Genomic DNA, 24,787 nt, shown 5'->3' with positions numbered 1-24,787 from the left:
AAATACGATTTTTCGATACCATCTTGTTGAATAAGAACAGAGGTTTGCAATTCGAAAGTTTCATATGGAGGATGATGTAGGCTTGCCTACGAAAACTGAGAATGTGGGAGTACTCATCACCGGGGATACCGCGGCCTTGAGAAATGAGACGGGAGATACAAGTTGTAATCCAAGATTTTTACATAGACTTAATAAAGTGTGGACTGGCCCTGCGAGAGAGAACATTGTCCGGAGAATGAGATGCAAAGCTTTTGGGCCTTGTCAAAAGATTGAGGTTAATCTTTGTTTACGTGCGTGAATATCGTGAAATAAATATTTACTTTTTTGCGTTTCTAGCTCTCGATAGTGGTTGTTTGTAGTGATTTCTGTGAAGTGACTTGCGGTTGTTTGAGTGTTAATAAAGTGAAGATTATTGTTCATTAGTTTTCAGCTTTCGGCAGTAGTTGAAGTGATTTCGGTGAAGTGGTGTAGAATTTTCATAGTTTTATCATTACTGTTCTTTTTTTCACTCTTTCACTTTTTATATTTTCAGGAAGTAGTAAGTAATCATGCCTTGGATTTGTGCTGCATTCAATTGCAAGGCTCGATATAAGAAAGGCGAAAATTTGAAATTTCATTCGTAAGTGACTTGGAGTGATTGCGATTGTAGTTGTAGTAAAATGGTATAATTTTAGCTTTCCGAAGGATGAAATATTAAGGAAAAAATGGACTTTAGCTTTGAGGAGAATAAATTTTAACCCGTCAGCTAGTTCAAAAATTTGCAGTAGGCATTTCAAGGACGAGGATTACTTGAAAAATGCCTATGGCAATAATGTCCTTAAGAAGGAAGCAATTCCATCGGTTTTCGATTTCCCAAATCATTTAGGGAAAAAGGAAATCCTCAGAAAATCCTCAATAAAGAAAAAAGTTGAAGGTAAGTTTATTAGTGATTATGTATTTCATGATTTTGTTTTTGAATAAGTATATATTTAATTCATTTTTCCTCTAACAGAAATAGATCCCGAATCAATCGATACTCCATCCATTCCTGAAGAGAGTTTAGGTGTAGTGAATATTTCACAACTGTGTGCTCCTGCAGCCACAGATAACAGAGTAGCTACAGTTATAGCTTCTCAGGAACTATCGATTCACAAACCTAGAGATAATGACTTGGAGGTTGGAATAAGTAGTAGAAAAAGGAAATCAACAAGTTTAAATATTCAACCTATCCACTGGCCCTTTCACAACCAAAAAATATTAGTTGTCTAATTCCACACATTATTTCTAATTTTCTGTAGAAAAAGATCAGTGCCTGTTTATGTGGGAGATTTTGTAGAATCTGACCTAGAAAATCCAGAGAAAAGGAAGAGATATTGGAATATTTCTCAATCTGTCATGAAACAATTGAGGAAATCCAAAGACTCTAATTCTCGCAAAATTCGTAGAATTAAGAAGAAGGTCAATGATCTCAGTAGTCTCCTTGATGATTTGAAAAGAACACAGCAAATGTCTTCTGAATTATCAATAGTGTTGAAGGTATTCAGGGTTCTGCTGTTGCTATTGATATAATTTGGCCTATTCTCACAGCGAATCTCACAATAATAGAAGAATTATAGGAATATCATAATAAAACACCAAGTGCAATTGAGAAAGTTATTTATAATTGGCCAAATTATATTACACAAAAGTTGCTTTCATTTCTTTTTCCGCTTTTGCCTGTAACTGTGCTTAATTAATTTGCTTCTGCTACTGAAAAATGCATGACTGCTTTTTTTGCAAAAACTATTCATTTTCAGATGCATTGTGGTTCTATGGTGCTGCTTCCGAATATTCACTTTTTTTTTTATTTTGTATAGGAATGTGTGCCTGAAGCAGAGAAACAACTCCTTTCAAGACAACTGAAAGGAACAGCAGGGAAATTTCCACCAGAACTGAGAAGTTTCGCACTGACATTGAATTTTTATTCAGCCTCTGCTTATAATTACATCAGAAGAACATTTGGAAAAAGTTGTCTGCCACATCCTCGTACCTTGCTGAAGTGGTGTAGTTCAGTAGACGGATCACCAGGTTATGCGTCAGAAGCCATAAGAGCAGTGAAGATCAAGGTGGAGGTTGAAAAAGCTAAAGGGAAAGAACTAATCGCAGGATTGGTTATGGATGAAATGTCCATTAAAGAGCATGTTGAATGGACAGGTTCAAGACATGTTGGATACATCGATTATGGAACGGGGATCCAAGATAGCGATGGTATTCCTAGGGCTAAAAATGCCTTAGTATTTATGCTTGTAGCCTTAAATGCTAAGTGGAAAGTTCCCATAGCATATTTTTTAATTGTCACCTTAACTGCAGAGTAGAAGGCAAATTTGGTGAGGGGCTGCTTGGTACAGATGGAATCTACAGGGATTGTTATAAAGAGCCTCACTTTTGATGGAATAACATCAAACATGTCGATGTGTTCCATTTTAGGAGCCAACTTAAGCTGGCCAGACCTTAGACCTTATTTCCTCCATTCAATTACTAACCACAGAGTTCATGTAATCCTGGATGCATGCCACATGATCAAGTTATGTCGCAACACACTGGGAGACTGGGGATTTTTCTACAATGGATGTGGAAAAGAAATCAGTTGGAAATATTTCACTGAATTAGTGACTATTCAAACTCAATCTGGGCTTCATGCAGCTACAAAAATTCGTAGCAGGCATTTGAATTACCATAAGGAGAAGATGCGAGTGAAACTAGCAGTGGAAATGTTCAGCGCTAGTGTGGCAGATGCTCTGGAATACTGTGATCAGGATTTGAATATTGCACAATTTGATGGAAGCGGACCACTTGTTGAATATTGTCGAAAGATGAATACTATTTTTGACCTACTGAATAGTAGAAATTTTCTGAGCAAGGTCATATCCAAAAAACCTCTGTGTACAGAAAATGAGGTATTCATCAATGAGACAATAGATAGTTCAATAAACTATCTGAGTACTCTCAAAGACCAGAGAGGAAATTTAATCATAAAATCCCAGAGGAAGACGGGATTTGTTGGACTTATAATTTGCCTAACTAGTGTACGCAATTTATTCAATGAATTGGTAAAAACGAAAACTCTGAAGTTTTTATGTACGTACAAGTTAAGTCAGGACCACCTGGAAATGTTCTTTTCCATCATGAGATCTAGGGGTGGCTTCAACAATAATCCTACAGCTTTGCAATTCGAAGGTGCATATAAAAGGATTCTGATACACAGTGAACTCGTCATCAGATGCGGCAAATTGCTTGGCACAAGATAGCACAAGCATATTGAATGTTTCATCCTCTAGTGTGATGAATAGGAATTTGTTGGATTCTCTGAATTGCGACACACCTCAAATTGAGGATTTGGATTGCATGATGTCTTTCCAGGAAATTTCAAATTCCATGTATTACACAGATATAGTGGAATACATTGCCGGCTTCGTAAGCAGAAGAATGAGTAAAAAAATCAACAGTGAAACATGTGCGCAATCACTTCTCTCGTCAAGAACATCTTCGGCGCTTCTTCTGCGAAAAAATAGAGGTGGTCTCTGCAAGCCTTCTTTGGATGTTGTGAAGATATGCATGGTGGCAGAAAGCATAATAAGATCTTTGCAAAATTATTCAGATCCTAATATTATGAATAAGATGATATTGCTTGGTTTGAGAAAATTGAGTCTCAATGATCTGTTCAAAGAACTCACTGAGCACACACTGGAACAAGATCCCCTATGTGATCATGTCTTGCAATTGGTGAAATTAATTTTATTAAATTATTTCACAATTCGCCTCCATTATATCAATAACACATCCAATGAGGTGCAATCAAGAATCAGAAATAGACTAACAAAATTGATACACTTCAACCATCAATAAAAGGTATCAATCACAAGGACATAACATTAGAAGATTTTAATATGGTAACAACAGGAATTCTCCAGGGATAATCCTATTAGGAGAATTGAGTCACTTGAATAACAAAGAATTTCAAATTTTCAGGGATCTCTAGATGACCCAGCATGACAAAGCACCAGGGGACCAGGAGCTCCGACAGGACCTAGACAATAAAATCACGAACTAGAGGGAAGAACTTCAGCATACATCAGAGCTCAATCCTGTTGATATTTCTAAAATCCAGGATGAGTGAATGTTTTCCTTAGCGGAGAGTGTGAAAGCATACAGAAGGTTTTTCTTCTGAGCTGGAAATCATATGTACACCCAATTAGACAAACGGTCTTTTTACTAATTTTGGAAATAATTAGTTTATTTTCAGAAGTAAGTTGTTTACTGTTTTTATAGAGAAAAATTAAAGTTATTTCATGCCAGGTCAAGAAGAAGGCTACAAGGCCGAGTATTGACGGTAGAGAAGAGGACCAGATACAGCTGAGCTCAATCTTTTTGATATTTGTGATATCCTAGATGAGTGAATGATCTCCTTAGCGGAGAGTGTGAAAGCCCACCGAGAAGAGAGAATTTCTCTTTTACGCTGACAGGCTAAAGTCGTATATTCAATAAAAAATTAATATTAAATTTAATAAAAATCTGTCCAATTTTATATTTTTCACATCGCTAATGTTATATACAATATATTCAATAAATACCTCTCAACTGATAATTTTATTTATTTATCATCCTTCTTGGGAACTTAGATAAACCTTTGGGTTTAAAGGAATACCTCTGTATGTGTTCTGTATTGCTAATAGCACCTCTACTCAAACAATTAATTATTCAAATATTTTTTTCAACTACCTTGACTGGGAATTTAAGGAATGTTGGGTGTTCAATATTTCGAACTGTTTCTTTGACATACTTAAATCTCAGTAATTGTTTTCCTGAAAACTATATAAAATAATTGATTCATAAGATTCAAACCAATTTAAAATTTGATTGTACCAAAAAACGCACTATTACTTGCCTTCTATCTTCAAATAGTGCATACTAGTTATTTCCCTTATTTTAGGGTTTTTCTCCGAAAATTTCCGCATAAATTAATTCTCTTACATAAATATTATATATTTCCATTGATTCAAGTAACGATTTTGCAGTAATAGGACCTGAAACCAGAAATAAAAATAATTTTCGCTCGGATGGATTTTCGATCAAATTCGTCAATTGCTAACAAATTTCAAAGCATAATTACCTCGAACTGATTTCTGATGATTCCTCAATATGTTTATAAATTATTTTGGTCGAAATAATCATAAGTTTCTTTCAGAATACTAGAAAAATTCGTTTTTGACCAATGCTTTACCTTAGTGGAATTAAATCTTTAGCCCAAAGTATGTCTATCTCTCTCGGTGATTCTCTCTCTAATGCTCCGGACATTCATTTCTTCCCGAAAGTCACGTGACGGCCAGTCCATATATTATTATGTCTATGGATTTTTATTACAGTAAAAGCACTTATCGTTCCTAATATCAATAGAATAGGTGAAGATATCAGTCACAAGGAACTATTTATGTATGATTTATTCAGCAGCAACGCTTCGGGAAATTTATTCCCTTCCTCAGGCTAAAAACAATTTTACCTAAATTAGTAATGGGTAGCATGAGATCTGATATATGAACTAACTACAAAATTACTCTTAACAAACAACACAATATAGAACAAACACGCAGGTTCACCCTGTATTACAATCGAAAAAACAAACAATCAACATTCGAAACCGGAACATAAAAAACCGAGAAGAAAATTGCACCAGCTCACCTTGTGAATAAGAAATTACGATGTGAATCATTTGAAAGAATTCAAATTCGTGGAGAAAATAAAAATAACAATTTTCTTTCATTTCGGGGATCCAAACAAACTCTCTGACGTATCGGTCGCAGGTTCATCCATTCGAATGCAACACAGAACTGCACCAGATGGAAAATGATATGTCATGAAATTTATAATTTTATTTCTTTAATCAGATTCGAATATACGATGTTCAATGAACCTATATCAGACCCATATATCTATTATACCAATATTGATAACACGCGTTCTAGACTACGATAAAAAGTGTAGCCAAATCGTTGGGAGGAATTCACTTGTACGCATGCGCGAATTAGAAGTTTGTGATAGACTTCTCGTACTCTGGCCGCTCCTTACGGTTGCTCGGGCGCCAGTGGGGCAATCAGTCAAACCCCACGTCTCTCACAGAATCTCCAAAAATTAGAGAGCCCGGGTAGACTTGAATGATCAGTGGAGAAGGGTAGCAGTGAAAACTAGGGTGGTAGCGTCTTCTTGGTCTCTGCTTTCTGACGGTTTTCAATCGTTCAAAAAGAGTACCTACCTCTTCTGACGAAAATCTAGTTCTAACTGATTTAGGGAACTGTCTCTCACTGGCAAAATAACTGGCAACAAAATAAATGTTTAGTCCTTTATTCCTATTGGATTAAATTATATACAGAAATGTACAAGTCTCAACAAATATTGATGTCAACCGGCGTCCTGGTCAGTGTGGGGGCGGCTGATGAAACGCGGTCTCTCCAGGAGAATACGGTTGAAATAGACGGTAAATACGGTTAAATTTGGTACGGTCACTCCAGAGGAGTACGGTAAAATAAACGGTAATTACGGTCTGATCCTGGCAAGTCACTCCTTCTGTCGGCGGAAATCGGTACCGTGGCTGGTCTCAGTCCAATTGCAGTGCTCTCTCTCTCTCTCTCTCTCTCTCTGTGGTCCTCAAAATGGCTGCCAGTCAGACAGCAGGTCGGAAGGAACTGTCAACCTGTAACTTGATCGGTCGGAAGTCGGCAATATATTAACAAAATAAGCACCAAAAATACGGTAGGAACTCCAAGTCCTACGGGGACCCAACGGCGATCGAATAACGGACGCGGAAGCCGGCACTATACACAGTCTACGATCACTAGATCAAGTTTAAACGGTAGGTAAGTATTCTCAGCCAGTCCAACGGACTAAAGAAAGCGGAAAATAGCCCTCAGGTATGCACTACGAAAGGAACAATAATGCTACAAGTGACTTGCCTTAAACTTTCAAACTTCTTGACGTAATTTCCAACTCACAGCAATAACACCTTACGCACTTTTCTCGGCAGCTCGATCTCCACTGACCTCGCTCTTGACCTTCCGCGCAGGGCTCGAAGAAGTACCACTCCTCGGGAAAACTGCCCCACTATCGGTAACTCATTTCCCCATTGGCTCCACTCAAATTGCTCGGTCAATCAGCCGGCTCGGAAAGAAACAGAAACAACTGAAGAAAAGGAAAAACTGAACAAGTTGAAAGACCGCTCTCGACTCAGAAAATGTACGGTTGAACGGAAATAATTATAAAATATATGAATTCTGAAAACAAAAGACATATACGGTTTCCGCTAAAAATATGGGACTGGTCGGTGGAAAACAATGACATAATATCAATCGGTAAAGACCCCCTATGATAACATAACGGTTTTCTTCGAAAATATTCCGGTTGATGGGTCTTATTATACAAGTATAGGTGAAGAAATTTCCTTTTCGTGGCGGGGCAAAATCTGCCTCGTCACAAGTTCGAAAATGACAATCAACATATTGGTTAGGTTGTTTTTATATTTGGCGTTGAATGGAATGAATTCGAATGATTTATTTGAAATTGTTGTACAAATTTTGAAAAAAAATTTATGTGAGGCGAAAGTTAATGAATATTAAATGCATCGAGAATGTATCCGTTTTTTTCAACTTTCAGATGAATCAACGAAAGGAGAGATCAAACCAAATAAGTGCATAAAAACTTTTCACCCAATACTATTATGATTTGTGAAATAATAATTATGTGCCGAAAAGGGATGGTATTCTCCATACTCAGTAAACTCAATAGTGACATAATAACAAGTTCGTTTTATATTACAGTTTCATACCAGTTTCAATTATTGCGTGTACGTGTAAACATCATACTTATCTCACCTCCTGAATTTCCCCTCTTATAAATCTACTCAATAATAAAAAATATTTTTGGGTCAACATTTAATGTAATATGTAATTATAATATTATATATAAAAGTAGAGAGTGCTCATTAAAAAAGCCAAGCTTCTATAGAAGCAATACAATAATCAATTTGGCAATAAGATTATTTAGAAGAAGAGAAACTGGTAGATATTACTAACTACAGTTGGGCTTTATAGATATAGATGTCGATTTAGATGTTTCACTATTTCAGTGCCGAAAAAAACAATCATAAATTGAACTAGAATTATTACCTCAACTCCCAACTGACAATAACAGACTTATCTAGATACAATGCAGATAATATACGATAGTGAACAACCTAGAAAAATGTATTCACAGTCCTACAATTTTGTTGATTCAATATCACTTTTGTTAATCTCCGCACTCCGCAGGTTTTCTGTGGAAAACACAATATTTCACTATTTTTATGAATCCGAGCGTCTAGTGCTGCAAAATGATGAAGTTTCATGAATTTTGACTTCTTATTATTAGAAATCAACGATGAAATATAAATTACTACGTAATGCAAAACTGAGTTTGAACATTCATCAATATATTGATAGGTTAAGTTGGAAAATATTCGAATGGTTGTGAAGTAAAATCATTTCACTCCTGTCAGTTTATAAAACGATGTATCAGAAAGAGACAGAGCTAATCAGGTATTTTTATTCTTAATATTTCTGCACATGCGCAGAAGTCGATTCCGGCCACGGGCTGGCTTCAATTTTCGAAGTCCCATTATCGATATAGAATATAATAGATATATGATCAGACCGCGCATTGATTGAATTCGGGTGTCTCTTAATGAAAAGCATCTCTTTGAAATTACGTTTGAACCAATTGTTCTCCCTGGTCAGAATTTTCGCGTCATCAAAATCAAACAGATGTCCCTCAGACATGGCATGCTGTGAAAGCGCAGTTGTGTTGGATTGTTTCATGCAATCTGATTGATGTTGTTTAATCCTAGTACCAAAATACTGTTTACTTTGTCCGATATATGTACCTGTACAATCTTTACAATTGACTTTGTAAACCAAACCCAATTGCCTGTAATCTGGATCCTTGTCCTCAAGTTGGGAAAATAGTTTTCTGACGGTCTTATTATAATATGAGATTATAATTGATGACGAATTCCTCGTAACTTTTATCAACCTCTGGCTTAATCCCGGTATATAGATAAGTTTATTGTACTTGTTATCAGCACCATCCGTGTCAAGAGGATAACCAGGAGTCACCATAGGAGTAGAAGTGTGAAAAATTTTTCACACTACTACTACTTCAGGTACATATATCGGACAAACTAAACAGTATTTTGGTACTAGGATTAAACAACATCATTCAGATGGCATGAAACAATTCAACACGACTGCGCTTTCACAGATTTATATTTCCAATAACTATCGACGAGTGAGTTTTGTTGATCTGTCAACTAGTTCTTTGTTAGCTAAATAAATGCAGATCCTGATATTCGATATTCAAGAAGCGAAGGAAATGTTTTTGGGCTGAACAATTTTACCAATTGCTTAGACATAGTCGTGAAGTTGTGTGTAGTACTATGGCTTGGTCCTTTTTTGGAAAGTTAGCTTTCGGTATTTCTGTTGCTGCGAATATATACGAAGTACTTTGGGAATTTGTAGTGCTTCTGTTTTCTGACATTTTTGGGATAGAAACGTTAGTGGGTTCAGATGACATCATCAATACCCTTGTAGTCAAGAGCTATTGATATACAGGGTGGACCATCCATAATTTTCCACCCCGAATTTTGAGCTTGTAGTGGACTGCTTTTTTTTTACTATTGACATAACGACTGCCCTCTAGTGGACTCGATCAAAGACCATGAAATGTTAGAGAGGGTTTTCTGTACGAGTTGTCGAAGTGAAAGGGGAGTTGGCGCAGGCGTTAAGAACCCTGTACAGTGACTCTATCAAACATAATATCTCGTTAGAGTCATTGTAGAACCCTGGAAGACACTCTTTTCCAGAGAGATTCATTAAGCGTTCTTTCTTGAAACGAGTTGATCCGGTTTTTCCTGTTATTTTTTTTCTAGAGTGATTTTTGAGTAAGACCAAACTTTTTTCTTTTTTATATTTTGTTCTGTGAATTCCATATGTAAGTTAACACTACTCTCACGAATGGTCGGCACCTTGACGTTGGTGTGAGAGCTTAAGTAAACTGTGATGATTCTTGGAGCGATGTCGACGGAACACTGTTCTGGTAGGGTCTCCCATGTCGATAAGGTCCAAGTTGAGCGGTGAAAACTAAGACTGACCCCCAAGCCGTGGTGTAAGAAATCGTGCCCAGGGCTGAATGGCACCGGGTGGAGTGTGTCGCGAACGATTCCCTGGGGAAACCGGGTCGCATCCCCTTGTAAATAGACCTTCCCTCGGTATCGAAGCTCTGCCGAGGGCGACTTTTATTTCTTCGTCACTCGTGGGAACTATATGGATAGTGAAACGAAACCTAACAAAACCCCACAGGTTGCACTGCAACCTGACACCGAGGGCACCTCCTCTGGAGGGGCTCACGGTAATAAACCAATGAAGGCACCGAAAGAGGCCCCTTCAGTAAATGAAGGGGACTCAAAACCGGGGCCTTCATCGACCGCCGTCTCTAAAACACGGAACCGCAGTGGTGCGGAAAAAAGAAGAGCGAGAAGGGCTCGCGCAGGCTTGGCTGGTCAAGCGACTGGAGGGTCTGCCGCCGGGAACTCTCCTCTTCTACGGGCAGGTGGCTCTAAAAGGGACGCCCCCGAATCAAATACTCCACCCTCATGCGAGCGGCCGGCGAAGAAGGCGAATAGCCTTCCGAACAGGCCCTCTTACAATGAGGTAGCGAGTTTGCCCCTGAAGGCAGCTCTCGTTCACGAGGGCTGGCCAGAGAGGGCACTGTGGAGCTGGCGGTGGCTTCCGCGATGGACAAGATCCAGACCGGCCAGCCCCGTCGTTCCGCAATGTTGAACTCAACCACCAGGGGGCCATCATAGCCTCCTGTGTGGACACGTTCAGCAGAAACTGGCTACAGGGTAGCCTGTCGAAGCTGAAACTTCCTAAGGGACTCCGCCTCAAGATGATTGAGATGGGGGACCTGGAAAGATTAACGAGAGTAAGTCTGTGGGTGAGGGGTGCTCAAAGCTCCACGCCTACGGGACTTATTCTCAGACGAATAGAGATGTCGACTCCGGCCCTCAAAACCAGAGGCTGGAAGGTCAATAACAGGGTTGACAAGCCTGAAATGGCACAGGTCATCCTTGGTGTGGACAAGGCGTCTCTCGAGGTCCTGAAGGCCTGCAAACTCCAAGTTGGGGTTGGAATGCGGATGGGCACATTCAGGCTCATCCAAGGCCAACAACGGGGCCCAGTGCTGAGAAGAAGGAGATCTGCACTCCAGAGGAGAAATCCTCTAACCCGACTGACCAGTCGGAGATGGAGGTGGACTCAGCGAGGGCTCCCACCGAGCCCATGTCTCCCGTTGCCCTACCGGTATCTAAGGAGACCGGCGGGCGCGAGAGGGGTGGCGGGGGAGGGGGATCTAAGCGGGGTTCCACACCACCCATATCACCAGTAGATCCTCAAGGATCTGCTGGAATGAAGTGACAGTCAGCTGACTGAGGACAAATATTGCTCCTCATGGCTGCTGACATATACGTCACGCAAATAAACTTGCAGCACTGCATAGCGGCAACCGATATTCTTCGGTTGCGGCTGGCAAAGCTGCACACATTTTTAACTCTGATTCAGGGGCCCTGGATTAGTGGAGGCGAGGTGAGGGGCCTTTCCTTCAAAGGTGGTAGGCTCTTTTGCTCGCCCAAGGATACGAATCCGAGGGCGTGTATACTTGCTTCCATTGATTTAAGGGCTCAATTATTAACAAATTTCTGTTTCAGAGATCTGGTAGCGGTTCAGATTCTAGACTGTAGAGGACCGCTGAAGAATCTAGTGGTGTGTTCGGCATACCTTCCCTACGACTCCCCGGACCAACCGCCATCAAGGGAATTGGAGGAGCTGGTCGAATTCTGTCAACGGAAGGGATGGCCCTTGCTCGTTGGGTGTGACGCCAATGCCCATCACATTTTGTGGGGCAGCACTGGGGTCAACCCGAGGGGTGAGGCGCTAATTGACTTTCTGTATTCAACAAGTCTGAACCTACTCAATAGAGGTGATGAGCCGACCATCGTTACTTCGAGTAGAAGGGAGGTGCTCGACATAACTTTGTGTAGCAGTTCCATCGCTGACTTCATCGAGAATTGGCGTGTTGCAACGGAAGTGATCTCTCTATCAGACCACCGACACATCTGCTTCACTATCAAAGGGAACAGAATTTCAAAGGATCCAGAAATTTTCAGGAATCCAAGAAGAACAGATTGGTCCAACTACTTGACAGACCTCTCTAACAACCTAGGACAGGAGAACCTTGTACCAAAGACCACGAGAGAATTGGACACTGCTGCTGACAAGCTGCAAGTGGTGGACACCTAAGCTGACAGATGCCAGACTTACTAGAAGGCATCTCTTTAACAGGGCGATGAGATCTGGCACTGAAAACGACTGGGACGATTACAAATCGGCCCTGAAGAGATACAAAGGACTCATAAGGAAGTCCAAGCGCGAATCGTGGAGGCGCTTCTGTAGCGACATAGAGGGTGCACCTGAGGCCAATCGGCTGAGGAAGATACTCTCTGCAGGAGGCACAGTCACGATAGACTACTTAAAGCTTCCTACCGGGCATAAAACATGCTCAGAGGAAGAAAGCTTAAGACATCTCCTAGAGGCGCATTTTCCGGGCTTCACAGAGAACAACAACACGCAGGATGAGCGCCAACGACATGCCTCACGAGAGGACTGGAAGTTGGCTTCACAAGTGGTGACACAGTCTCGAATCCGATGGGCTATTAACGGATTCGAGCCCTACAAAGCAGCGGGCGAGGATGGCATAATTCCGGCACTCCTTATTAAGGGGCTGGATGTGCTGTCCTGCCCACTGCTCCATATACTCCGAGCGAGTCTAGCTCTAGGACATATTCCATTGTCCTGGAGAAAGGTGCGGGTTGTTTTCATACCCAAACCTGGCAAACCCACGCATACGAGAGCGAACGACTTTCGTCCAATAAGCCTTTCCTCGTTTCTAACCAAGACGTTGGAGAGATTGGTAGAAAGATATATCAGGGATGGTGCGTTACAGACGTACCCATTACACCCCTGCCAGCATGCTTACCAAATAGGCAAATCAGTAGATTCTGCTCTTCACTCGGTGGTCAACTGCATTGAGGACGGACTACATCACAAAGAATGGACACTGGCTATATTCCTGGATATAGAGGGTGCATTCAACAACACTGCGTTTGGCGCGATGCAAGCTGCGTTGTCCAAACATGGCGTGGAACCGACACTTTGTCTTTGGGCGAGGTCTCTGCTGAGGGATCGCAGCATAACTGCTCGGCTAGGCGGCTCGACAATCTGGGGCTCACCGGGAAGGGGATGTCCGCAGGGAGGTGTTTTATCACCCCTACTGTGGAATCTTGTCCTGAATTGGCTCCTGGTCGAGCTGACAAGGGCTGGGCTCGTTGTTGTGGCCTATGCTGATGACCTTGTCCTACTGATCAGAGGTAAGGTAATCAGTGTCATCTTCGATCTTATGCAGAATGCCCTGCGTATGATTGAACGATGGTGCTTAGAGAACGAACTCTCGGTCAACCCTGGTAAAACAGAGATGGTTCTTTTTACTAGGAGGAGGGTGCCCCACAACATCAAGCTTCCTAGCTTGTTTGGGATTGGGCTCACCCTATCCGAGCAAGTTCGATATCTCGGTGTGACACTGGACCACAAGTTATTGTGGAACAAACACATTGAGACTCAATCGAGCAAGGCTAATGTAATCTTTTGGTCTACTCGGAGAGTGCTTGGAAAAGGATGGGGCTTCAAATCACACATTATGCACTGGCTGTATACTGTAGTGGTGAGGTCTATCCTTACCTATGCATCACTGGTGTGGTGGACTTCCATGGGGAAGAATTCCAGCCGCACCATTATGAATAGATGTCAGAGGAACGCATGTCTAGCCATCACAGGCGCTCTGAGATCCACCCCTACGGCAGCTATGGAGTGTCTGCTGGGACTACCACCTTTGGACCTTGCAGTTACACAGGTGTCCATGAAGACTGCTCTTAGAGTTTGGGAACAGGGACAATGGCGCGATAGAGGACTATTCAGGGGGCATGCGAGGGCTCTCAAGATGGTGAGGGATGCCAACGCATCCCTTCTCCATAGAGGGGACCGAGCGGGCACCAGCTTCTATTTTGCCGAACCCTACAGGTTAATTGTCCCTGACAGAGACCTTTGGTCTACACCAAACAGGCTTCTTGAGCCCGAAGGTCCCACTTGGTTCACCGATGGCTCTGTGATGCCCACAGGGACTGGAGTGGGAATTGTGGGACCTCGTTTCAATCTATCCATCCCCCTAGGGAAGGACTGTTCCATAGTGCAAGCGGAACTGTATGCTGTTCTAGACTGCACACTGGAGAATATCCGCAGAGGGTACTCCGGAAAACACATCTATATTTGTTGTGACAGTCAGGGAACCCTGAAATCCCTTTCTGGGGAAAGGGTTAACTCACACCTAGTAAAGGAATGCAGAGAGGCTCTGCGGGGGCTAGGTTCTGATAACATTGTGAAAGTTATCTGGTGCCCGGCTCACGCAGGACTTCCGGGGAACGAGAAGGCAGACAAACTTGCAAAGCAGGGAGCCCGCTCAGCTTTTGTAGGTCCAGGACCGGCGCTGCCTATCTGTCGTACATCTGTCAAGAACTTCTTTAATAGTTGGCTGGACAGGAAATTTTCCTCTCGATGGAGCATAAGAAGTGGTCTCAGACAGTCGAGGCTTCTCATTGAGAGACCATCCTCTGTGCCTGAGGTCAAAAAACTCTTAGCTCTTGAGAGAAAACAACTGAGTCTAGTGACTGGAGCAATGACTGGCCATTTGTTTAACAAACACTTAAATAGAATGGGACTGACTAGCCGTTCCCTGTGCCGCTGGTGCAGGAGCACGGAGGAAACGGTTGAACACATTTTGTTCTTTTGTATCAACCTTGAGGACTTAAGGATGACACACCTAGGAAACACAACACCCACAACTCCTATGGTGAGAAGGACACCTCTCTGTCGACTTGTGGCATTTTTGTCAGCATGTCACAGAGTGTAAGTCTCTCCAACTACAAGCGGACGAACAATGGGTCACGAGGCCTCAGTTCAGCCCGGTGGGGCACCGCACGTAGAAGAAGAAGAAGTTAACACTAATTTTATCATTACCGTTTCTTGTTTCATTAATTTGAAGGTTTTATTGCGAATGTGCGATTTTGGGTACCTACTTGGTGCATTTTATTAGTTTTCATTGTCAAAGTATTTCGTTGATTATTCAAGGGTTAATTCCATTCGTTTCTATTTTATGTGCTTCACACACAATAAATATAATTCATTTTTCTTATTCTAGATAATAACGTACTTTCTGAGTTTTTTTTTCTTCGAACACGTCACAGAGACGCCAGACGCCATTTTAGACGCAATCCCTTTTTGCTTCCAATTCGATTCAAGTTATGATTTGAGGGCTAGTAATTATAATCAACCTGTTTTATGGTGGGTGCGCTTACGTTATGTAATATTTATGGTATTAATTTCTTAATTTCTGCATATTTTTTTTGTGCCTATCTTATGAATACTTGTAAATATCGCTGAAGCGTCCCCAAGGCAAGCCAATGATTTTATTACTTAGGTACGACCAACAGGGTAGATACTGTAATTGCATTAAGGGTCACTAATTATCATTTTTCCTTTTCTTTCATTATTATTATTTTTCTCCTCACTGGTGGAGTTGGTCAATACCTGACATATTTGAACGTGATAGCCAAGAGCGGAAATCATTCATATTTGTGTTACTGGACAAACATACAACTTTTGTGGATATCCGGTCCTAGTATCCCGAAGGACGGATACCGTTGTATCTGCGTCGATTTCTGAGGCCGGATGCCCTTGTATCTGAGTCTAAACCTTTCCACAACCACCTGAACACTACCAAATTCAGAACTGTTGTATGCTGAAAGTAATTCATCTCACTGAAATATCATTAAGGAGTTGGTAGCTGTAGGTGTAACTGATTCCACCAAGTGTGCTTTTCATATGAGATTTCCTCTCGCCAGTTGAACCTGTTGCCGTAGCTACGTAAAATCATACCTGTATAGTATATTATGGTTGCTGTTCTAAGTTGAGGTTTTCTCGCAGCTCTTTTTCCTCATCTTTACTGCGCCCTAGAGCTATGACATTGGAAATCGTTTCCAATGAAACCCGAAGTAAACGTTTCTTGTTTGGGTTTAAATGTGTTGTTTTCTTTCGAATATCCCAACCTCCCGTCAATTTTGCTATTAGTAATCAGGGTAAGTACTTTGGATTGCCTACGTAATGTGGAGTCCTACCACAATTAGACGATCACGATTTTTGGCCATAGAGTAGTAAGGTGTCTTTAAAGTGCCATTCGTAAGTATCTTCGAAGTAAAAAGAATTCTAGAAGCATCACTGACCAGCGCAAGGTAATTTAAGGTCAGGACTGTACAAGCTTGGGATGAAATAACGAAAAAACGCCCAGACAGGTAAAATTTTGTTGAAAGGGGGACAATTGTTGAAAGGGGGACAAATAAGGGTGTTCAAATAAGTTTGATATCACTACCCGTCTAGCCGCAACCCTAACAGCTCTCATTTTTGAATAGGGAAAAGGGGTCGATCAGCACCTTGTTGGAAAGGCAATTCAATTTCCTGAATGAGTGTATTCTTTTTTCATCACTTCATTATTATACAGAGTGACTCAGTATTCCATCAATAACTTTCACACGCCGAATTGGGATCTTTGGGATGGAAAACACGCTTGGACGGGTCAAAAAATGAATTCGAGGGGTAGTGATACCCCTCTAGCCGCTACCCTAACAGCAATTATTTCAATTTAAAGGAAAGCGCACGATTTACGACCTATTATCTCTATTCAAAAATAATTGTTACAAGTGGTAGCGGCTAGAGGGGTAGTGATATCGAATTCATTTTTTGACCCATCCGAGGCTCAAAGATCCAAATTCGTCGTGTGAAAGTTATTGATGGAATACTGAGTCACTCTGTATAATAATAAAGCGATGAAAAAGCATACACTCATGCAGGAAATTGAATTGCCTTTCCAACAAGGTGCTGCTCGACCCCTTTTCCCTATTCAAGAATGACAGAATGAGAGCTGTTAGCGGTTGCGGCTAGAGGGGTAGTGATATCAAACTCATTTGAACACCCTTATTTGTCCCCCTTTCGAAAAAATTTTACTTGTCTGAGCGTTTTTTCGTTATTCCATCCCAAAGCTTAAAATTCGGCGTAGAAAGTTATGGATGGCCCACCCTGTATATAGTTATATATTATGTTTTATTGAGGGGAATTAGTACATACGATTCGAGATTAAGACGATCGACTTTGGTTGCTTTACGGAAATGTGTCTCATCTTTGAGCAATAGCCTGAATTACGTACTGAGTCAGTTGAAAAGTAGAAATTGCCACGTAACAGGCAATATTAGGAATGTTGAATAATTTTCAGTTATTCCTGAATTTCAGCGTAATTTTGGCATATATCGCTATGAAAATCTTCGCAATATATAAAGAATTGAATCGCCGATGTTATCCCGTCGTTATTTTTATCGAAATATGTCGAAAAACCGATTGTGAATACAAGTGTCATTGGACACTGAAGTTAAAGTTTTCTTTCTCATAAAAAAACAACCGAATTAGAATAAAAAGAGACGGGGTCACATCAAGACGTCCTTTAACTTCAATTTAACACGTTGACTGTCCCCATTCTAATTTTTTTTTCACCCCCCACGTCCAACACATTTATCCAAAGAGAAAGGTTATTTTTGAGTGATAAAATACAGGGGTCGGCATAAGTCAGGCAACGCTCTCGAAATTTCGACATATGTCCGGCAACGCTCATAAGTCTGGCAACGCTGTCGAAAAAAATCTGAGCACTTACAGTAACCCTTTTTCGAATACCTTCTGTATTATTTTTTAATAAATATATTTTGACGCTGCATTTATTTATCTTAATGCAAATTGGTTGCCTGACTTATGCTGACCCCTGTATATATTCTATGAAAAATTAATTTTGCAGCCATTTAAGGAAGTGTTCTTGTTCAATATCTTCAAGTCCAATGGAAGGCTTGATGCTGACGTTTCTTGAATCACGTATGATTAATTATGATTGAGGTTATCAATACATATTTCTACAAGATGTTAAGCCCATATGAACCGACCAAACTGCAGCGTTCATGAAAAGTAGGATTTATCTTGAACGTCAAATGAATCAATGAATCACATACGACTCATGGACTCCTGGCGAAAATTTTTATGTATCATATGTGATTCATGGGACAGTCAACGTGTTAAAAAAACAATCAAGGCTTCACGTAAGGAATTGAACTAGTGAATACCGTTTTTGAATAGAGATTCTTGAGGTATTACTTCCCCTTAAGAAATGGAAAGAATATGTGGAATTGAATACACCATATTGTAAGTTGTGTTGCTTGCAGCCGAAAGCCAGGCGGTACGCTCGGATTGTATTTCGAACATGTGATGGAATACAACAAAAGTGACTTGTTTTTTTACCTGAAGGAATCGGTTAAACAAAGATATCAAGGATTCTGATTCGAGCTTGTAGTCACAAATTAACTCGAGAGGGAATCGATATTTTGATAGCACATTATGAGGAATTAATTTCTATAATAAACATCGGAACGATGTGAACACCAGGAGCGTAGACTCGCGAATCCATTAAGAAATTCAAAAGACGATTGAAGGCTTGAATGAATATTGGAAATAGACAAATAATACACAGAATAATAAATAATCCTAATTCCGATTTACACATAACATAAAAAAAATGTAGGAGATACCGGGGTTGGAAGTCACAATTATTATGCTTTTCATTTTAGTGCCCAAGTTGTTAGTTTAGAAATTACACTTATATAAGTGTAATTTCTAAACTGGATTGTTCAATTAACCTTGTTTGAAAATACACAGAGACGTATACCTTACATTATCTGCTGTTTTTTTTTGTGTAGCATGGGGAAAATCTGCAATTCAGACGAACCACCCTCTACTGGGGGGAAACAAGTGTGGGGATTCTCACTCTCCTGAGCTCGAGACCCACTAAAAAGTCACTAAAAACTGCTTCTTGAATATTGGTTCCGGGCATTTGCCTTTAAACTGTTAATCTCTTAGTCGGTTTTCTTCTCGCACACTATCGTGCTGGGATTTATGTGTTTATCCTCTATTGGATAACACTTTATTGGATTTTTCAATAAGTTTCTGTTCTTATTTTAATCTCTTTTTAATTGATCTCTTGGTCTCCTTCGGTAAATTCGCATTCTCTTTTTGTCTTCCTCTGGGTCGTAGTACACTAGTCGTGTCCGTGAAGTTAGCACCCACTTTTTCGAAAATGAAAAAATTTTTGTTTGCATTCGTTAGTAACTCGTTAGTAACTATTTGTAACTCAATTTTCGTTTGTACCTCAAAGGTATTAGTAGAAAAACACCGCATTCCGCTGGGTGCTAACTTCACGGGCACCCACTGTTCGATTTTTCGCGAAAAATAAAGTACAGTTGGAAAGTTCATCGTTAGTAACACAAAAATTTTTGTTTGTAACCTAACCTATAGGGGAAAATGACACCCTCAAAATGCGAAGTTAGCACCCACATTTTCGAAATTGAAGATAATTTTTTTTGCATTCGTTCGTAACTCGTTAGTAACTGTTGGTAACACGAAAATTTTCGTTTGTACCTCAAAAAAAAGTGCTAGAAAAACACCGCATTCCGCTGGGTGCTAACTTCACGGGCATCCACTGTTCGATTTTTCGCGAAAAAAGATTATAGATGAAAAGTCCAAGGTTAGTAACTATTTGTAACACAATTTAAATTTTCTTGTAACTTAATCTATAATGGGATAATGACAACCTCAAAATGCGAAGTCAGCAATCACATTTTTGAAAAATCTCCATTTATTTTTTCCTTTCAATAGCACTTCGGTAGTAACTATTTTTTAGCAGTTCATAATTCATCTCGGTAAGCTCCCATATTGAACGAAGTACTTTAGTCAATATAAATTGGATGTGGAATATCTAGGGGAGAGTTCCTTTGAACTGGACAGCCCATGAACTGGACGCTACACTTTTCTTCTACACTCGATAACAATTTAGCATCCCTTACATAAATCCCATTTTCGCAACATCGATCGAGATCTCTTGTAAAATGGCTGACCCTGTGGCTCGCGCCTTGTTGCGAAAATGGGATTTACGTAAAGGATGCCAAATCACCATCGAGTGTTTTAAAAAACTGTAGCGTCCGGTTCATGGGCCGTCCAATTCAAAGGAACTCTCCCCTATGTATCGATAAGATAGATAAGATAAGATAAGATAATTTAAGGGTGCTACTTTACAAAATACACTGTATTGCACAAGTCATTCTTCAAAATAGGAATAGGATGACTTTACCATCTCATATCATAGTCAAAAATTATATGAAAACATTTAACAATAATAAAAAACACCTGGACACTACAAGTTTGGGAGGATACAAAATACCATTAAAATCAAAAATAAGCAATACAGGGTCTTTCACGAGGAACCTCACCCATATTTATACGGGAAACTACTGAACGTATTTTCATGAAATTCAGCACTTATAAGTATTTCACGATGCTGATGAAATCTAAAATATTTTCAAGGCATGAGCACCTCCGGTTTTTCCGGAAATGACGTCAACTTCCGTTTTTAAAATTAGAACACCATTTTTTTATTGCAGAAATAGATTCCTTACAAAATTTCAAGTTATTTTGATGTAACATTTTTCAGTTTTGGTTGGAAAATTCTCTCTGAGCGGGAAAATTCGAAAAAAAAATCGAAAATAGAGCTCCGCTGAAACAAGAATAACTTCGAGGTTTTTGGATGGAAAATTTTCATTTTTGGGATTTTTCAAGATGTAAGATTGATGTATCCACTTTGAAAATCGAAATCGCGATTCATGATACAGGGGGTGAAAAAATCGCTTTCAAAGTTAGGGATGACAAAATCGTGAAAAATCAATTTTTTCAAATTAGAACCCCATTTTTTTATGGCAGATATTGAATCTACGTTAAAAAATAATGTGAGTGTATGCATCACACCCTTGCCCTAAAGTGGATATTTCCTGAGTTATTCACAAAAAACTGTTTTTCGTCTTGAATTTTCAGCTATTTCTTTTCCCTTCACGCCAAAAAGATGAAATTTTCAGGAACAACTACAACTTTTATTTATTTTTGGGTACCTGGTGAGTTAGCACCCAGCGTAACACTGTAATACTTTTGAAATACAAACGAAAATTTTAGCTTCACAAAAAGTTACTAATGGAAGGAAAAAAAAATTATCTTCATTTTCGAAAGAGTCGGTGCTCACTTCGCATAGCAAAAAAATGTAGAATTTGGTGTGGGAGCTGACTTCGCATTGTGTGGGTGTCATTTTCCCATTATAGGTTAGGTTACAAAGAAAAAAAAATTGTGTTACAAATACCTAGTTACTAACCTTGGACTTTCCAACTTTACTATTTTTTCGCGAAAATTCGATCAGTGGGTGCCCGTGAAGTTAGCACCCAGCAAAATGCGATATCTTTCTGGCACTATCTTTGAGGTGCAAACGAAAATTTTTGTGTTACAAATAGTTACTAACGAGTTACGAACTCGTGCAGAATGAAAAGAATACTATATGCATATTTCAGATCTTTCTGAAGAAAATTTTTAATTTTTAATTTATATACCTATATATTTAATGAGGTACATGCAACACGTGAGGAAATAATCTATATCGAAATTTACACCAAACAGGACACTATTTATTCAAATATAATTTTTATATGTTGGATATAATCAAAACATAGCCTATTATTTATAGGACTGCTATGGAAATACGAGAGTATCCATAGCACTTTCTTTTCAGTAATTCACCATTTAACTGCAAAATCACTATGACAGACGAATAACTTATCAAACGTTCAATATCTACACTTTACTTTCAGTAATCCACTTTTCAACTGACAAATTGTCTAACGGCCATTTTCAATAAACCTTTTTATCCATCGTTTCACTAACGGCCGTTTTCAATATTCCTATCTATCCATTGTTTCAGTTACTGAAGATAGAAAATGCATGGGATTTCGTTTCTATGACCTATCTGTAGATATATTTTAGAATGGTTACCAATGGTTACTAATCGTCAGTGAGCGAAGCGATGGATGGATAGGTTTATTGAAAACGGCCGTTACTGACGATTATAGTAACCATTGGTAACCACTCTAAAATATATCTACAGATAGATCATAGAAACGGAATCACATGCATTTTCTATCTTCAGTAACGGCCGTTTTCAATAACCTATCCAAGATAAGGGATAGATCACTATCTGCAGTTTGTCTGCCTATCTATCCTTGTAGTTATCTATCTATGGTTTGTATTTCACAATTATGGTTTGACGTTATCTATCTCAAGGCAACGATAGATAGGAATCTATTCAACTCAGACCACAGAACACTAATATAAGACCTCACATCATTACTTCATTTCTAGCGTTTGAGATATTGGAGTGTGTTAGAAACTAGAAAGTGTAAATATTTGAAGATTATGTATAAAAGGTTAATAGTGTGTATGACTACATACCCGTATGCACTGTTTCATTAAACGAGCTTAATTCCTTAATGTCTTTTTTCCCATAGAGATTCTATGCTTAAACGTCGTTCAATAAAAGGTGCATACGGCAATAAATACATCACGATCACAGTAATTGTTGGTCGAGATTCTCAACTACGCAATACTTGAAAATGATTTCCTCAACCGTAAGCACCTTCAAATAAAAGCGCCGTTGTTATCGATATTCATTTTTCATTAATTTCAATTTCTGAAGGCAATGATTTTTTCAGCCTAAATCAAAACCAATGACTAAAGAAGAGGCCATGCGTTTGGTAGAATTTGTAGCAGCTGATGGGGTTATTACCAGCAGAGCTATTAATGCTACCAACAATAAATTGAAAGAGGAGAGTTGGAGACGATTGACCAAATCCTTTAACTCTTCGGTTTCAATTTTCCCACAGTGCGCCCTCAAATATGGATTAATTAAATCCAATAATTCACTCACAGCACCTTTGCTCAGTTGAATTCTACATGTGAACTCGTAATCATTCAAAATAATCATGTAATCATCTCGTGCTTTAAAAATTTTTTGTATTATGGTCTCTTCCGATTCACTTTCTTCATCGAACTCATCAACCATCTCTAATAATTCCATGTCGCTGTCGTCGCTACTCAAATAATCCATTTTTCAAAGTTAATTACAATTCAATTGTCAGGAAAACAGCACTGAAATGCACTCTGATAACAATTTCCAACGCTTATCTCTACCCCTTACTGCTCGAACTCGACCATAATATATCTATTATACCAATATCGATAACACGCGTTCTAGACTACGACAAAAAGTTAAGCCAAATCGTTGGGAGGAATCCACTTGTACGCATGCGCGAATTAGAAGTTCGAAAATGACAATCAAGATATTGGTTAGTTTGTTTTCATATTTGACGTTGAATGAATTCGAATGATGATTTATTTCAAATTCTTGTACACATTTTGAGAAGAATTTTATTCGACGCGAAAGTTAATGAATATTGAATTCATCGAGAATTTATCCATTTTTTTCAACTTTCAGATAAATCAACGGAAAGAGATCAAACCAAATGAGTGCATCAAAACTATTCACTCAATATTATTATGATTTGGGAAATAATAAGTGCCGAATAGGAATGGTATTGTCTATACTCAGTAAACTCAAGAGTGACATAATAATAATTTCGTTTAATATTACTGTTTCATACCAGTTTCAATATTGCGTGTTTGTGTCAACATCATACTTATCTCACCTCCTGAATTTCCCCTCTTGTAAATCTACTCAATACTCAATAAAAAATATTCTTTTGTCAAAATTTAATGTAATATGTAGTTATATTTTATATATAAAAGTACAGAGTGCTCATTAAAAGAGCCATGCTTCAATAGAAGCAATACAATAATCAATTTGGCAATAAGAATATTGCCAGAAGATGAGAAACTTGTAGATACTAGTAACTACAGTTGAGCTTTATATATATAGATGTCGATTTAGATATTTCACTATTTCAGTGCTGAAAAAACAATCATATAAATTGAACTAGAATTGTTACCTCAACTCCCAACTGAATTTCAAGACAATAATACACTTATGTAGATACAATGCAGACAATATACGATAGTGAACAACCTAGAAAAATGTATTCACAGTCCTACAAATTTTGTTGATTCAACATCACTTTTGTTAGTCTACGCACTCCGCAGGTTTTCTGTGGATTACACATAATAACGTGCGTTCAAAAAAATTCGTCGTCAAGTAGGCTATGAAATTTTGAAGGCTGATGTTCGGTGGCTGAACGTATGTCTTTCCTTGAATTACTTCATCTTCCCAAAATGTAAACAATGATGACATTAACCTATATATCGTAATTTTGTACGGAAAGGCACTTTTCAGAAAAGGTTACCTGTAAATTTCACCCAACTTTCGAAAAGCATTTCTTTCATTGAGTAAGATGACAAGAATCCAAACAATCTGAGGCGGTTAGAAGAGTTCTTCGTGAAAATTTTAACCGTCCACTATTTTCATACGTAAGAGACATGAATCTTGAATTGATCGTGGTATTATGTTTTGTTTTTTTTGTAAGAAGGTTCTAGCTACTTCAGTCATATGAATAAATCACAGT

General features: G+C 39.1%; 1 protein-coding gene across 1 annotated transcript; it reads left to right on the top strand.

Moving 5' to 3' along the window:
* Positions 1-222: 222 nt before the first annotated feature.
* On the top strand, positions 223-1,258 carry LOC123315026 (THAP domain-containing protein 1-like). Its single transcript, XM_044900563.1, has 3 exons — positions 223-619; positions 675-913; positions 992-1,258. Exons 1-3 carry the CDS (start codon positions 549-551, stop codon positions 1,246-1,248), a joined length of 567 nt encoding a protein of 188 aa, XP_044756498.1. The 5' UTR covers positions 223-548; the 3' UTR covers positions 1,249-1,258.
* The last annotated feature ends 23,529 nt before the right edge of the window (positions 1,259-24,787 follow it).

The sequence above is a fragment of the Coccinella septempunctata genome, chromosome 1, assembly GCF_907165205.1.
Source record: "Coccinella septempunctata chromosome 1, icCocSept1.1, whole genome shotgun sequence".
NCBI lineage: Eukaryota > Metazoa > Arthropoda > Insecta > Coleoptera > Coccinellidae > Coccinella > Coccinella septempunctata.
Note: the sequence above shows the minus strand (reverse complement) of the source record. Positions and strands in the feature narration are given on the sequence as shown.

Bases quoted from the DNA above. Each gene is read 5' to 3' on its own strand.
- LOC123315026 (XM_044900563.1), top strand. From the start codon at position 549: ATGCCTTGGATTTGTGCTGCATTCAATTGCAAGGCTCGATATAAGAAA. The intron at 620-674 runs GTAAGTGACTTG...GTATAATTTTAG, and splicing joins GAAAATTTGAAATTTCATTC to CTTTCCGAAGGATGAAATAT. The intron at 914-991 runs GTAAGTTTATTA...TTCCTCTAACAG, and splicing joins AATAAAGAAAAAAGTTGAAG to AAATAGATCCCGAATCAATC.